The sequence below is a fragment of the Charadrius vociferus genome, unplaced genomic scaffold (genome assembly GCF_000708025.1).
Source record: "Charadrius vociferus isolate BGI_N301 unplaced genomic scaffold, ASM70802v2 scaffold111, whole genome shotgun sequence".
In the NCBI taxonomy this organism is placed as follows: domain Eukaryota; kingdom Metazoa; phylum Chordata; class Aves; order Charadriiformes; family Charadriidae; genus Charadrius; species Charadrius vociferus.
The window spans coordinates 2646107-2659838 of record NW_009647046.1 but is presented as its reverse complement, the minus strand read 5'-3'; the positions used below and the strand labels follow the sequence as shown (position 1 = coordinate 2659838).

Genomic DNA, 13732 nt, shown 5'->3' with positions numbered 1-13732 from the left:
TTTTTTTTCTGACATCAGTGGCAAGGTTTGTTAAGACTCATGCCCTATATCCCTGTCCTGGTGCAATGGGCAGCAGTAGTGTTTGAAAAACTAGCGTAGGAAAGTATGGAGAAATCTTCATGCAAGTGTGAGACATACAAAACTCCTGTGAATGGTGCCGGATGCTTTTCTAATGTCTAGCCATACAACAAACCTGGCTGTCATTAAAAATGCTTTGTCATGTCTTCTGCACAAAATCACTGGAAACTGGCTTTACAAAAAACCTACACTGAAGTATATCTCATATCACAAGAAAGTAATTTTGAGGCCTGGATATACACATAAAGATCAGAATATAATCTGAGAACTTACTTGCTAAGTAGATAGATGTAAGCATCCAGTTCCATGTGTGGATACATAGAGCAGAGGGAAGAAAAAGAAAAAGTCATGAGAACAGCAAACTGAGCCTGAGCCAAAGCACTATGTGGATTCTTTCTCATTCTCTCCCATTTCTCCCTATTTTATTGCTTGCTTTCTGAGAAAAGCTAGTTTTTCTGCTTTGTTTAAGCTGTAGCTCATTCATTTTTGGATTTCCCATATTTCTAGTTTACCTGCCGCTCACTTGGATCTCCTGTCCATTCTTCAACCATTTCACATCAGCATCTGGATTGGCAACTTCGACCATTAATTTAATCTTTTGCCCTTTGTCCACTTGGTAAGCTGGATCCAGTTTCTTGAGGAATGCTATGATGAAGAATGATTTTTTTTTTTTTAAAAAAGAATATCTTAATAATTTTTGTACTTAACTTTTTTTTTAATGTTCTCTGTCTAGAAAGTAAATCTTTATTTCCTTTCCTGTTGTTTACCATCATCTTAAACCCTCCCTACTTTCTGCATCCCTGTTTGCATTTTTACCATTTCTGTCTGTTCTTCATCCTGTTCTATTTTCTGGTTTTCCTTAACATAGGATGAAAAGCATGTGATATAAACTAAAATAAGCAAAGTAGAATATTCAAAATCAGTTGTGAATATGCACTTCAGCATATCCTAAATAGAGTTACAGCCATATCTGCCCATGTAGGAAAATGATACTGATCTTCTCAGTATTAATGAGTGGCAGCTTGCCTTCTCTGTTTCAGACTTCTAAATAAAATTAGTTAAAATTAGGTAATTAATGCTTCACAAAACTAGAAAAGCCTCAAGAATTCCAAATGTATCATCCCAATGGAAACTAAAGTATTTAATTGTGTCACTGATGGCTGACGTACTCACCAATTCTGGGGGTGGGCGACAGTTGTTGGTTTATGTTCAGGGAATGATAAGGGGCAGAGTAGAAGAAACTGGTAAAATGAGCAGGTTCAGAATATCCAAAGTTTCTGAGCAAGGTAGCTCAGAGTTTTGGGCCTAGCTTTATTCTTTGGTAATCAGCATTTCACATGTAGAGACTGTGTAACAATTGGAATAGGAAACTCCTATTTCTCATGCTCTTGTATGTGGCTGCTGTCTATCTGATGTTACTATTTGAAGAATTCCCAAAGAAGACATGAATACATATATTTAGAATAAATATAGCTCACCAACCTGTACTTTTTTTCTCTTCCTTCTTTATGCGTTTGAGGCGTTTCAACATCCCACGCAGATCTGTGATACCATATTGAAAAGCAATTTTCTCGTATTCGGAAGGAGGAGCTTTCCTCAGGATTTCCCAGACATCAACATCTGATTGTGATTCACATTTTGCTTCACCTCTGCAGAAAGGGATTAGAGTATCTGAATGCCACTATTGAGAGGATTTAAAAATAGCCATAGGCTTGGAGACCTACATATTGGCTAGATGAAGCCATTTCTTAATACAAAATTTAGCAGTCTAATTTTTGCTGTGTTATTGCCTAAAATAATGAAATAAAACTGGTGAGTAGTTTTACTTATGTTTATAAATACAATGATTAAAATCCAGTCACTGTCCTAAAGGGTTTACATTCTAATAGCCAAAGCAAATAAATATTAACTTCCCTTTAACGATGGGTAATGGAAACACAAGGAGACTTATTTTCCTGTCATGATCATACACAAAACATGTGGCAGAGCAAGAAACAGAACTGATATCCTGAGAATGCTTTAGAAATAAGGTAGTTGGTTTATGTTAATAAGAAACAAGTCCTTTTCTACTCAGGACATGTTTTCTCTTCACTAAAATGAATCACAGATTATTAAAATATTTATCACCTATTGTAAAGACAATTGTTGGCTATAGTAATCTATAAAACACAAAGACACATAGATTGGTGAGTAGTGGCAAACAAGACAATATTTACAATGGACTACTTATAGTTTAACCAAAGAACAAGTGATATAGAAGAATTAATGTTTGGTTTAGCAAAACCAAGTCAAAATTTGGTTGTCTGGCTTTGGGAAAGGCATTCTTTTTCTGTCATCATATTTTTTATTTAAAAGATCATAAATAGAAATTGGCGTAACCTTACCGATTTACTGAGCGCAAGAAGCTGCTGTACTCCAGAATGACGCAGAGAACCATTTGGAAAAACATGCAGCATCCCGATGGGCAAGAAAGAGGGCATCATGTGTTAATACAAAAGAGCCATGAATGTCATATTCACCTTTAGCAGAACGAGCGTGTGCTTCAGGAGCAGGGAGATGAAGGAGCTCATGCAAAAGCTCTGAAATAGGCTTCTTAAGAAAAATGCTGTTCCCTATTGAAACCGAGCTCACTCCCACACTTTGTACGGTTCCACTCTGCAATTTATATGGTAAGTGTAAGCACTTCTGCTTATTCCTAATTATGGATGATCGCCTTACAGGGAAACAAATAGCTCTACTTTGCCCTGTCGTCATGGAGTTGTTGCCTCATAGTTTGCATTTTGGTAAACAGAGAAAGGATGAAAGAAGTAACATTTTCTTAAAAATTTCTTTAGGAAAAGAGACTTCCTATGGCTGTTGTTTCCAATATCACCAGGACCAAGCAGATTCCAGTGCAGCAGAACACACCCATATAATAAAGTCATGTTCAGTGCTAAACCCCAACATGCACTCAAATTATGTAGCAGGTAATGCAGGAAAGGGGAGGATTATTGGGCATATTTTCATTTTTTTCAGGAACAGAACAGTCCCCCATTAGTCTGTGAGAAATATTACTACTTAAAAAAGCATGACTGTAGTCTGTCTAGATAGCAGATATAACCAAACATTTCTGGTCCTCCTTTTATTGCCCAAAAAGGGCTTGCTGTAATGAGCATGCTATGTTTATTGAAGTACTGCAGTCCAGGCTTAGGATTTCCAGCACCCTTTGTAGCTCTTGAACAGAAAGGAAGCAAGAGCATAGGATTTCAGCTCAGTGAGTTTGAACTGAAATATGGCATGCAATATCTTGTATCTTTGGAGTGGTTTAGCACTCACTAAGCACTAAGCCCTCACTAGCACTCATTGAATTGATAGGTGTATTTGAAGTTTGGACTTTTTGTGATAACTGCAGCCTACTGGGTATTTGCTTTGTCATAACACTGCATCAACGTCATCCACAAATTTAATCAGGATTCCTTGTCTCTATATATCTATCATTTAATTTGGGGCAGCTACAAATAGTTTGTAGTTTTGCCTAGCAAAGGCAGGAGAATTGAATTGATTTGCCAAATAGACCAAGATGAGCAACTCTAAAATATTTCTGAATACATATAAATTGGAATAGATACATAAGTACTTAGAACTAGGAATATATATTTCTAATATGTGCTGAATTTTTTGTATTAGTACAATTAATGTTTTGTATATCTCAAAAGGAAATAGTAAATCATAGGAAATAAATAAGAAAGACTTAACAGATTCAAATATCAGTATTTTCCCTTAGGCATTATATAAATATTGGTGATTGCTCTGTCTATCTGCCTACTTACATGCTCATCTGTGTCTGTGTACACCTTTTACCTGAAAATTTGCAGGTAGGATTATTTGTGGAGTTTTCAAAAATAGTTTATGCGAGTTATTTTTAAATACTTAATTAGAAAAATCTTCCGATTTGGAAGCAATCCTGCAGTCTAGTATATGTTACTACTTCCTTAATTTTTGTTTTAGCTTTTCCATTACTCAGTGTCATCCCACTGTTATATCTGGCAATACTGTTTTGGTATATGCAAGCTGAAATACAAGAAATTTGATCATAAGCAAGAGTATAGTTTCTTCCTTGGAAATACTAATATTTTCTAATTACAGAGATAGGCCTGTAAGTTGCATGTAAAATGGAACTAAAAGCTAAAGGTTGTAATCTCTACAGTGTCCAATTGAGTTTAAAAATAGTGTTTAACAAAGAAAAGAAAAAAATGTCTTTCTCTGCCTCTGAGCAAAGGTTTCCCCATCCCAATACTCCTTTTCACCATTTAGTATTTGTTAAAACTTTCTCTTTGATCCCGTGAAGACACAGAGTTTCCACAGTTAGGCTGTACTCATCCGCTACCAACAGGAACTAAGCAGTGTACAAAAAGTAATAGAGCACTTGGACTCCTGAAGTTTCTCCCACCCTTACGTTACTTTCCCTTATGTTGGGGATCCTTATTCAGAGTGATCACCTCATAGGTTAACTATGCGCTTGGGGGCATTAAGATGCAGCTTAGTGAATCTGCTGTAAATGGAATATGCAGCTGATATGTTTTAAACATATGTGGAGGGGTTAAAAATAGTTTTGTACATCCCAGAGATGGTTTCTTCCTATCCCATTACTGTCAACTGATTGGACCCTGTCAGCTGTCACCTCCTTCAAGGTCTGCTCACTATCCCATTTAATAGTTCTGTGACAGCTGTTCCCTTCCTCTTCCCAATGACCTCTCCTTGGCCCATGACATCTGTATGTCAACACCATTTAATTAAATTACAGCGATAGGAGATACAGTATTAAATGGAGCTCTTTTTATTATAGTGGGAATGTTTATTACCTCTGGATTGAGAGGCACTTGTAAATTAGGTGGGACAAAGCAGAAGTAGCAAAAGGATAATCTTCAATTCTGTTTGAATCTGCATAGCTCTTGAGAGTTCCTCAGCATGAGGTCCCTTTTTCTATTCTATTTTAATGAAGAATACTTTCTTTCCATGATGAGTTTTTATGTCTATCCATTCTCATTAATGTAGGAGTGGTCTTCAACCAGTGGTGTGCAAAGCCTGAAAGATCCACAAATAACTTCTAAAGTGACTTTGAAAAACAACTAGGAGCAGTGAATTCATCAGTATGCTTAAATTCGCTGAACAGAAATTTGTAAGTCAAGAAAGGTCAAAACCACTGATAAAATGCAGTGAAATCTATAAGATTCTTTTAATGAATTATATTTCTAGTCTAACAAATAATGAATAGTTAAATCCACAAATAGAACATTTCTGGAAATGCTGGAGATTTTTCCTACTTTTTAGAGTTCTATCACTGCTCGAAGCTAATTACGAAAGCAGAAGGGAAAGGCACTAGGAGAGGGGCTCACAGTACTTAGCACTTAATTCAAGCTGGAATCACTGTATGAAATTATGCAAATATTTTCATGCTAGCTTCCATATATTTGAAATTTTTAAAAAGAGATCAACAATGCTTTTTTGCCTTACATTTTCTATAGAAATTAGAATGTGTGTACAACTGCTCTATTTGAGCTCTTAAACCTGTACAGTTTTGATTACTGCCATTATTCAAAAAGCATATTTTCCCTACTTTAAAATTAAAAAAAAATATCTGGTTGTAGTGTTACTGCAAAGCCAGAATTCACTTCTAGTTAAATACATTGCATATTGCATAATGCAGGGCTTAGTATACCTATGTGACCTTGTTTGCCCCACTGAAATTTGGGTGAGTTAACCTGAGTGAAACATGAGGCTGTTGTGGCTTTATTACCTTCCGCAGCCAAGCTACTTCAGACGTCTACATGATCCTGTACTCTTTGTGAAGATAAAACACTTTTTATAAATAGTGATACCAATACCTGGGCAGAGGCTGAACACAGATTCACAACAACATTCACCCAAGTAGTTGATCATGAAAACTTGAACTGATTAAGTTTAGATTTGCAAAACATGAGTCTAGTGACAAGTTTTTATAATAACTTCAGGAGCTGAAAGACAGAGTGAGTGGCCAGGAGCAGTAAACAGAAAGAAGCATGCTTGGAGTAATGGGATGATAATGAGCAATGGAAACTTTACTTGGAATACAAAGAAACGTTTTGTAACAGAGAAACCTGTACATTTATGGAATTAGTGACTTCCCATAATACATTTATTTGACATGTTTGAGGATGGATGGAACAAAACCTCAGCACATAGTTGATAGGCACCAGTAGGCACATTATGTAAATTATTTTTCTGATTTTAATTTCTGTGACCATAGGAATTTAAAGCAGTGGGTTATTGAGAAAATCTGGAAATTCAAGGACAATTCAAGGACTGCTTATAAGAGATAGTGATGGTGGAAACCAAAGGACATTCAGAGAAACAGATTGATTTGTAGTGAATGGTCCATCCTGAACTTCTACTAATTGTTTAAAAGCATTTCTGTCTCAGAAATTGGCAGCTGATAATTTTCTTTCATACTATCTAATTTTTGTCATGCTCTACATGTAAGAAAGATAAAGATGCATGCATTATTTCAAACCAAGTGGTCCTTATATCCAGTCTGACCCGTGCATTTATAATAAAATTAAATAGAAATCTTACTCTCTGTTGGCAACAGTGAAATCCAAAACATCCAGATTGAGACGGTGGTAAAAAGAGAAAAACATTAGGTAGACAGGTTATGAAAACAGATGTGGCAAGGAAGGATGAGAATGGGAGATGAAATTCCACCAAAAAAGTGAAAATAAAAGCAAGAAATAAGAATTAAAATCTGAAGAGTAAAAAAAAATAAAATTATATAATGCATATACAACATAGAATATCTTTTTATATAAATGATAAACAGCTATATAATATATAATTGTATAGTGTAATAGTAACATTTAGATATCTAATAAAAAGACTTGTCCTCCCAGCTCTCTGATGTGAAGTATTGTGAAAACTCAGGACAGAAAATTCTTAATAAGGCAGCATTATATACACAAGTACTGTAAATTGTTGTTGTGGTTGGTTTTTGGTTTTGTTTTTTTTTTAGTGAAAAGTGCTGGTGGAAGCATGTAATTACCCAAACTACAAGGATTCTGAATTTATGAAACTTTCACTTATTCTCACTTTAGTGTCTTCAGAGTTGTTCAACAGAAGCTGGTTACTTTATTTCTCTAAGTCTATGGATTTTTACTCACCTCTTTTTCAGTAGGGCACTAAAATTAAACTCTCCACCTTCTTCATGTCCCTCGGTACTGTATTGTAACAGAAAACCATAATTAGTTTCAGAAGGAAATGGGAATAGCTTGTGAGACTATATCATTATGTAGATAATATATTTTGTAGGGGAGGAGTAGGTGGTTTTAGAATGACTTAGAATGTGCACTGTTATGGAAGGTGACTTAATTAGGCTTTTTGTCCATATTTGCCTTCACATAGGTTTAAGAAATACATTTAATGATCTTGTATTTTTTCTGTACTGATTATGGATAAAGTTGTACAGGGTATTAACTTGGTGGTCATATTGATCTGGAATGTATTCATTACCATAAAGATACTGCAGAAGTTTTCCTTTAGAATCATTAGTGCTTTTGGAAAGCTGTAATTTCAGGAACATGGATATTGTTTACAGTGTGGGGCAGTATTTAAGCAACCATTTTGCAGGACTTCTTACAATCTAAAATCACTTTTTTTTTTTTTTTCTAGTATTATCCCAGCTGTAATTGTTTCTTAAGGCTCTTTGTGATTCCAGAATTCATTATACTGAAAAAAGTGTCACATCATTGGTGCTTGAGAGAGTTAAAGGAGGAATTCTGTGATCTGACTTTGATTCTGAGGTGAGGTTCAATATGCAGTTGTTCATCAAGCGTCATGGCAAGCAATGTGGTGATGAATTGATTCGTGAGAACAAGAAGCAACAAGCAGGAGTTTTTTGATGCGTAATTCTGTCTGTTACATATGGTGAAATCAGATGGAATGCACAATGTTATTTTTGGTGTTCTGAGTCAGATGTGGTTTAGCTGTGCTTCTGAACATTTGAAGTACAAATCTACTCTGAAAACTTAGCATAAAGTCACTGAAATCACTTCTTTGGGTTTAATTCCTAAAAAATCACTTCAGAGATTTGATATTAAAGTATTGGGAGTTACACTGGATTTCATGACTACTGGTTATTCAACTTAGCAAAAATAAAGGTCTTTTTTGCATTCAGACAGTGTTTGGCAAGTCAAAATGGATTTTATTCATCTCAGTCAGTCTCCCATCATCAATGTTCAGCTTCTCCTTGATATCTCTTGTCTTGAGTATAAGCATCTGGTGGTGCCATCTCATAGCATTCAGATTTTTCCAGCAGCAACACCTTATATTTAGTTACTGTTTTATAAACAGAAATTGTTCTTTTCTCTTGTATGGGTGGTAGTGGTAGCCCATAAACCTGTCTCTGTCAATACACAGTGCTAGCTGCTTCAGAGAAAATCAGTCTGTCTGTAGAAGCATAAACCAGAATATCAGAATATTGCAGGAACAAATATTTTTAAAAGTAAGAAAACAGCCTCAACAGAAAAATGATGGGCCTTTTAACAATACCATTAATAAAATGGAAAAGAAATGAGAGCCAAACTTCTTGTGCTGCTTGACAATGCAAGGTTAGTGAGAATAAGTAACAATTTTGAATCCCTGCAATTTTGAATATATTGTGAGAAGATATCTTTTTGTTAAGAAAGTACCATTTTTACGTCTGTGATTACTTTCAAGGTAGTACAGTAGTGGAAAAGAATTTTCTGGGTATAATGCTCAAACAGAAAAGTGTATTTTTGGCCACTTTGTTCCCAACTTTCAGAAGATTTTCAGTGTTTGCAGGCATAAAAATCACTAGTGTAATGCCAAATTTGGAAAGGGCTTCTTGTGATCAAATATTCAGGAAATCAGAATCTACAGCTGGGAGGATAACTAGTCACCTTATTGCTTCCGAAGTGGTACTTAAATCAGCTTTTCGGGAAAGTCCAGCAATCAGTGTTTAGCTTTTCTGAAGAATAAGACCCTAATAATTGCTTTAACATGCATAGAGTTATGTCTAATCTCAGAGTTCCTATTTTTGTTATGGTAGAAGGCATTGGGACCAAAAGGGATAAGAAGGGAAATTTAATGATACTAGGATAAAGAGTGTGCCAGGAAACAACATATTTTCTTATACGTGTGTCTTGGTACATTTCTGTGAGCAGTGGCAATTTTAGTCAGCATGTGCTCAGTAGAGAGGAAAACATGTAAAACCGAGGGGGCAGACATGCACATAATTTGAGGTTACTTTTTTCTTCTAACAATGGTGAGAAGATGCCACTTGCCAAATATGTGCCTTTCATGTAGATGAATCTGCCTCTCACTGAACTACCAAACTACTCTCTTCATTATTTATACTCATCTTACATTACTACTTACTTGTATGTGTTTGTCTCATATAAATACTACATACTATAAACGATGACATGTTCGGAATTTAAGCTGCAGCTAGTTCTGTGGGTTTTTTTTCTTTTTTTTTTTTCCTTCCCTTTTCCTAAGCAGAGAGAGACAATTCATTGTTAGACTTGAATTTGTCTGCTGACATAGACAGTGGCTACCTGAGAAAGGCTGAAGTCATCCGTCTCCCCCCTCCTGCCAGGCTCCTGAGTGAGGGTATCAAAGACAAAGCTTCAGATTTAAACAATTCAGTTCAAAATTTGGCTCTGTTCTTACAGAAGAAACTGAAAATCTGAACAACCTGAAGCTCTTCACACTGCACTCACTGTGAACTGATTCTAAATTATTTTAATTGTGCTAGCAAAAAGAGAAACTCTTTAAGCTTAATTTCACTGCAGTGAAATAACACAATGCAGCTATGTACTGAGTGTCCTCTATTTAATAGGCATCACAGCCAGGCTGGTCAGCTATCTATAGATGGATTTGACTGTAGATAAATTCTGCAAGCCTTTTTTAGTTCTTTCTGACGGAATGTTAACACAGACACCTCCCTCCCCCCCTATAAAAATAGCACTTTTAGGGAAAAACCCAAGCAGTTGCCACAGATGCTTTGTGTTCTATGATAGAGAAATAGATGTCTGTTGGAATATTCTTGGTCTACTAACTTTGCAAAAATATATAAAAACTAAAACAGAAACAGAATTACACAAAGGGAGACGAAATACTCAACAGTGAAAAAACACGTTGTTAATGTCTAAATAAAAAAAAATCCAATTTTGTAAATTTTACTAGTAGAAGGGAACAGTATTCCACTAAGTCATATATCAGTTCAGACAGTATTACAGACGTGGGGAGAATAACCTTTTCAAGACCAGTGCAGTACCTTGCAATCTTTAATATCTAAGACCTACATAGATCTAAGTTTTTACACAGACACTTACAGTATCATTGTCTTCATTCAATTAATATAATTCGAGAACATGAAAACAAATACAATCAAAATGCTTGTATTAATGTTATCAGTGATATGCGCTTACAGAGCTCACATCAAACTCCACTTCTTTGTTTAGCAAATGTTTGTATTAAGGTACATGTAGCTTCTCAAGCCAGACCAAATCAAGACTAGGCACTACACAGAACCTTTTCCTTCTCTATTATTCTGCATCTGGAGTGCTTTTTACAGATCTGGAAAAAAAGTGCTGAAGTTTTTGGTAGAATTATACATACTATCAATTGCATAATTGAAGATAAGCATGATTGTTATGCTAGTACAAAGTCTAAACTCAAGTGATTTCTAGGAGTTGTATAGTATTTTAACAGTAGAAATATTTTCTTAATAGAAATATTTTCTTAGTAGACATCCCTATCTTTGTGCTTGTTTGTACAACAGCTTTGCTTTTAGTTAGTTTTGTCTTGGAAAGTAATGAAATCTGCATGAAAGTATAATCTGATCTATGTCAGTTTCTACTGTACATACTCACGTGCGTCGGAAGGCAGCACGAATGTCCAAGTCTCCAGTTATTGGTGCTTCTAATGTGACAAAAGGTGACAAACAAGAGTGGGAGAGCAGATCAAAATAGTGCAAAAATACAGTGCTAGTTCTAAAGCTTTTCCTTTGCACACATTTTTTTCTAAAGTTCTTATATTGTAAATTGTGATCAATCAGACATCAAAAGATTGAAGCATCATCTTTAAACATGTGGCCTTCGCTAATTAGCTTTCAACATCCAGTGTTTTATGTATAACTTAATTCTGTCTCATGCTTCATAATAAGCTGCAGCATGACGAACCGTCTTATGACTTGTTTGTCAATTCTTGTAAATTTTAGTTTCGATACTGGCTTCACAGTCCTTTTAAATTGTAATGAGAAAACCACTGGATATCAACTGAATATTATTACTAATAATAAATTGTGATCCATCTTCTGAAGGCAAAGGTAAATTCCTGGAAATATGTAGAGATGTACAGAAAGTCCATCGAGGATGTTGCATAGAGAGAATTTTATCACTCTGTTCTAAGCTTCTGTTGGTATGAATAGGCATACTGCGGCTACTGGGAGAAAAACTGTTCTCAGTCACAGCTCCTAAGTCTTATGAGTCCCACAGTGAACTAGTGAAACTTCAAAAATGAATACTGCTGACTGAGTGCCTTCAATAAATTTTTGTCTTTGCATATTAGGCTCATTGGTTGCTGGACACAAATTAATGTTGCAGTCTCTTCAACAGAACCACTGAAACAGGAAATGGTCCAAATGGTCAACTCTTTCAGGTGGTCCACGCTTATACTGTTTTACCTAAACTCTTCCACACTAGGGAAAATTTATATTAAAATGTACTTCTTTTTCAATTGCTGATAAACTAATGTATAGCAGTTGTGAGAGTAGCACTCTATATTGTGTAAAATGATTCATCTAATCTAAGCAATTTTATATCACAAGGTGTTTCTGTATGACTTGAATTTATCAGGAAGAAAGGAATTGATAATAGTGTCACTTGTGTAAATCTTTCCATTTCTTCCTTTTTTATTTCTTTAAAGTATCCATTTTTAGTACTGAACTTTTGTCAAAGACCTCTCTTTTATTCTAGTGGAATTAAATATCATGAAAGAATGGATTTAAAATCAGAATAAAGCCAGAGAAAAGTTGGGATGATTTGCTTCTTTCTGTGGGGTTTCTTTAAGAACACCACTGTTCTGACTTGAGTGACATCCAAGTGTTACTTCTAATGCTTTATATCTCTGCCAACCCATTCCAATCCTCACCTGTAGACCTCTGTAAGTGTGGCTGTACCTATGCTCATCTAGTTGCCACTATGTACCAAAAAGAATTGTTGGTGGGCATACAGGAAGACAAAGAAATAATGAAAGGAAGAAACAAGGTGACAGGAATTCATCTTACCATTGACTGTCAAGTTGAAATTAGAACTATCAAACTTGTCCTTGGTAGATACCTCACATCTGTACCCTCCTGCAAAAGTCATGTTTGCTTCTATGATTTCCATTTCAAAGGTGTACACCTAGAAAAGACACCAATGATACAATTCATAAGTTAGAAAATGAAATGGTGAAAAGGGGTGGGTGGGGTAGAGAGGGAGAATACAGCATATTAAAGCATGGAGAGAAATTGACAAGGGATGAAATATGCCTCTGTGTGCTTTTAGAATGAAGAACCTGCTGAGCGTGTAACTCATTACTGTCATAAAAATTACATATAGCTCCCCCAATTCAGTAGGAACAGCTAAACAGTATTATCAGTACAGGTCTCCCAGAGGATACAATGTTATATAAGCAACCTATGCTGGTGTACTGGTGTGTGCAGTCATCACAGACACTAATTGCATGTACATTGGAAACAGGAATAGAGCTTTCATTAAACAAGTACAGCCTCTACCCAGAATGTGTACAGTACATTTAAAAATTCAGCAAAAGGAGTGGCTAATGTGAGCAAGTCTGTTCTGTTCCATCCAGGAGAGGGTGATAGCGTTTCATATACCACACAGGATGAGAAGTCAGGGTATAAATTCTCTTGTATTCTTGTTTGTGTATCTTTGAATGCATTTGTGGTAAAAATGGATCTTACTCAGCAATTTAAAGTAGTTTAGACAATGCAAGAGAACAAATTCCAACACTAATAGCTGAATGCTTGATCTATTAAAACCAAGATAGATTATACTTAAATATCTGTCTGATTTATTGTTTTCTCTCGAATATAACAGGTATCTGTTACTTGAGAGGAAGATGGAGGAAATCTTGCAGTAGATAGTGCAAAACTGCTCCCCGAGTCCTCCAAACATTTTCTCATTTCATTATAGATAAGGTATGCAAAAGTCTGTATGCAGTGCTTGTCTCTTGTCTGCATGGTCAAAACATAGACTTCTGTGCATAAGTTTAGCATTGTGTGTAGCTTTGGGTACCTTAATATCAAAACATTTCTATATTAGCTTATATTTCCCCCAGATTAAAGATTAGTATATAGAAGACTGAGAACCTGACTGCCAATTGTACCTTATTATTTCGATCATAATTGTCATGTAGCTGGAGATGTTGCCCCACTTTGCTTCCCAGGTCCATCCACTTTCCTTTGAACCATTTCACTGATGGTTTCTTCAGCAGGCTCTCACCTGCCACTTTGGCAGTGAACGTGATGTTTCCACCTTGTAAGGGAAGTAGGTTAAAAAAAGATTATGAATAGTGTTTAATTTATCTGTTATATCACTGCTGTCATCCTGTA

At 35.6% G+C, this 13732-nt stretch overlaps 1 protein-coding gene across 1 annotated transcript in view; it reads right to left on the bottom strand.

The window, feature by feature from the left end:
* MYBPC3 (myosin binding protein C, cardiac) overlaps window positions 1-13732 on the bottom strand; it is a 62713-nt gene that overhangs the window by 36970 nt on the left and 12011 nt on the right. Inside the window, exons 5-14 of the mRNA XM_009895646.1 lie at window positions 13507-13655; window positions 12401-12518; window positions 10986-11034; window positions 9666-9710; window positions 7251-7307; window positions 6670-6672; window positions 2463-2486; window positions 1561-1727; window positions 591-723; window positions 352-354 (exon numbers count right to left, since the gene is read on the bottom strand). Of these exons, the coding sequence (XP_009893948.1) occupies window positions 352-354; window positions 591-723; window positions 1561-1727; window positions 2463-2486; window positions 6670-6672; window positions 7251-7307; window positions 9666-9710; window positions 10986-11034; window positions 12401-12518; window positions 13507-13655 (748 nt within the window). The remainder of the gene's footprint in view (window positions 1-351; window positions 355-590; window positions 724-1560; window positions 1728-2462; window positions 2487-6669; window positions 6673-7250; window positions 7308-9665; window positions 9711-10985; window positions 11035-12400; window positions 12519-13506; window positions 13656-13732) is intronic.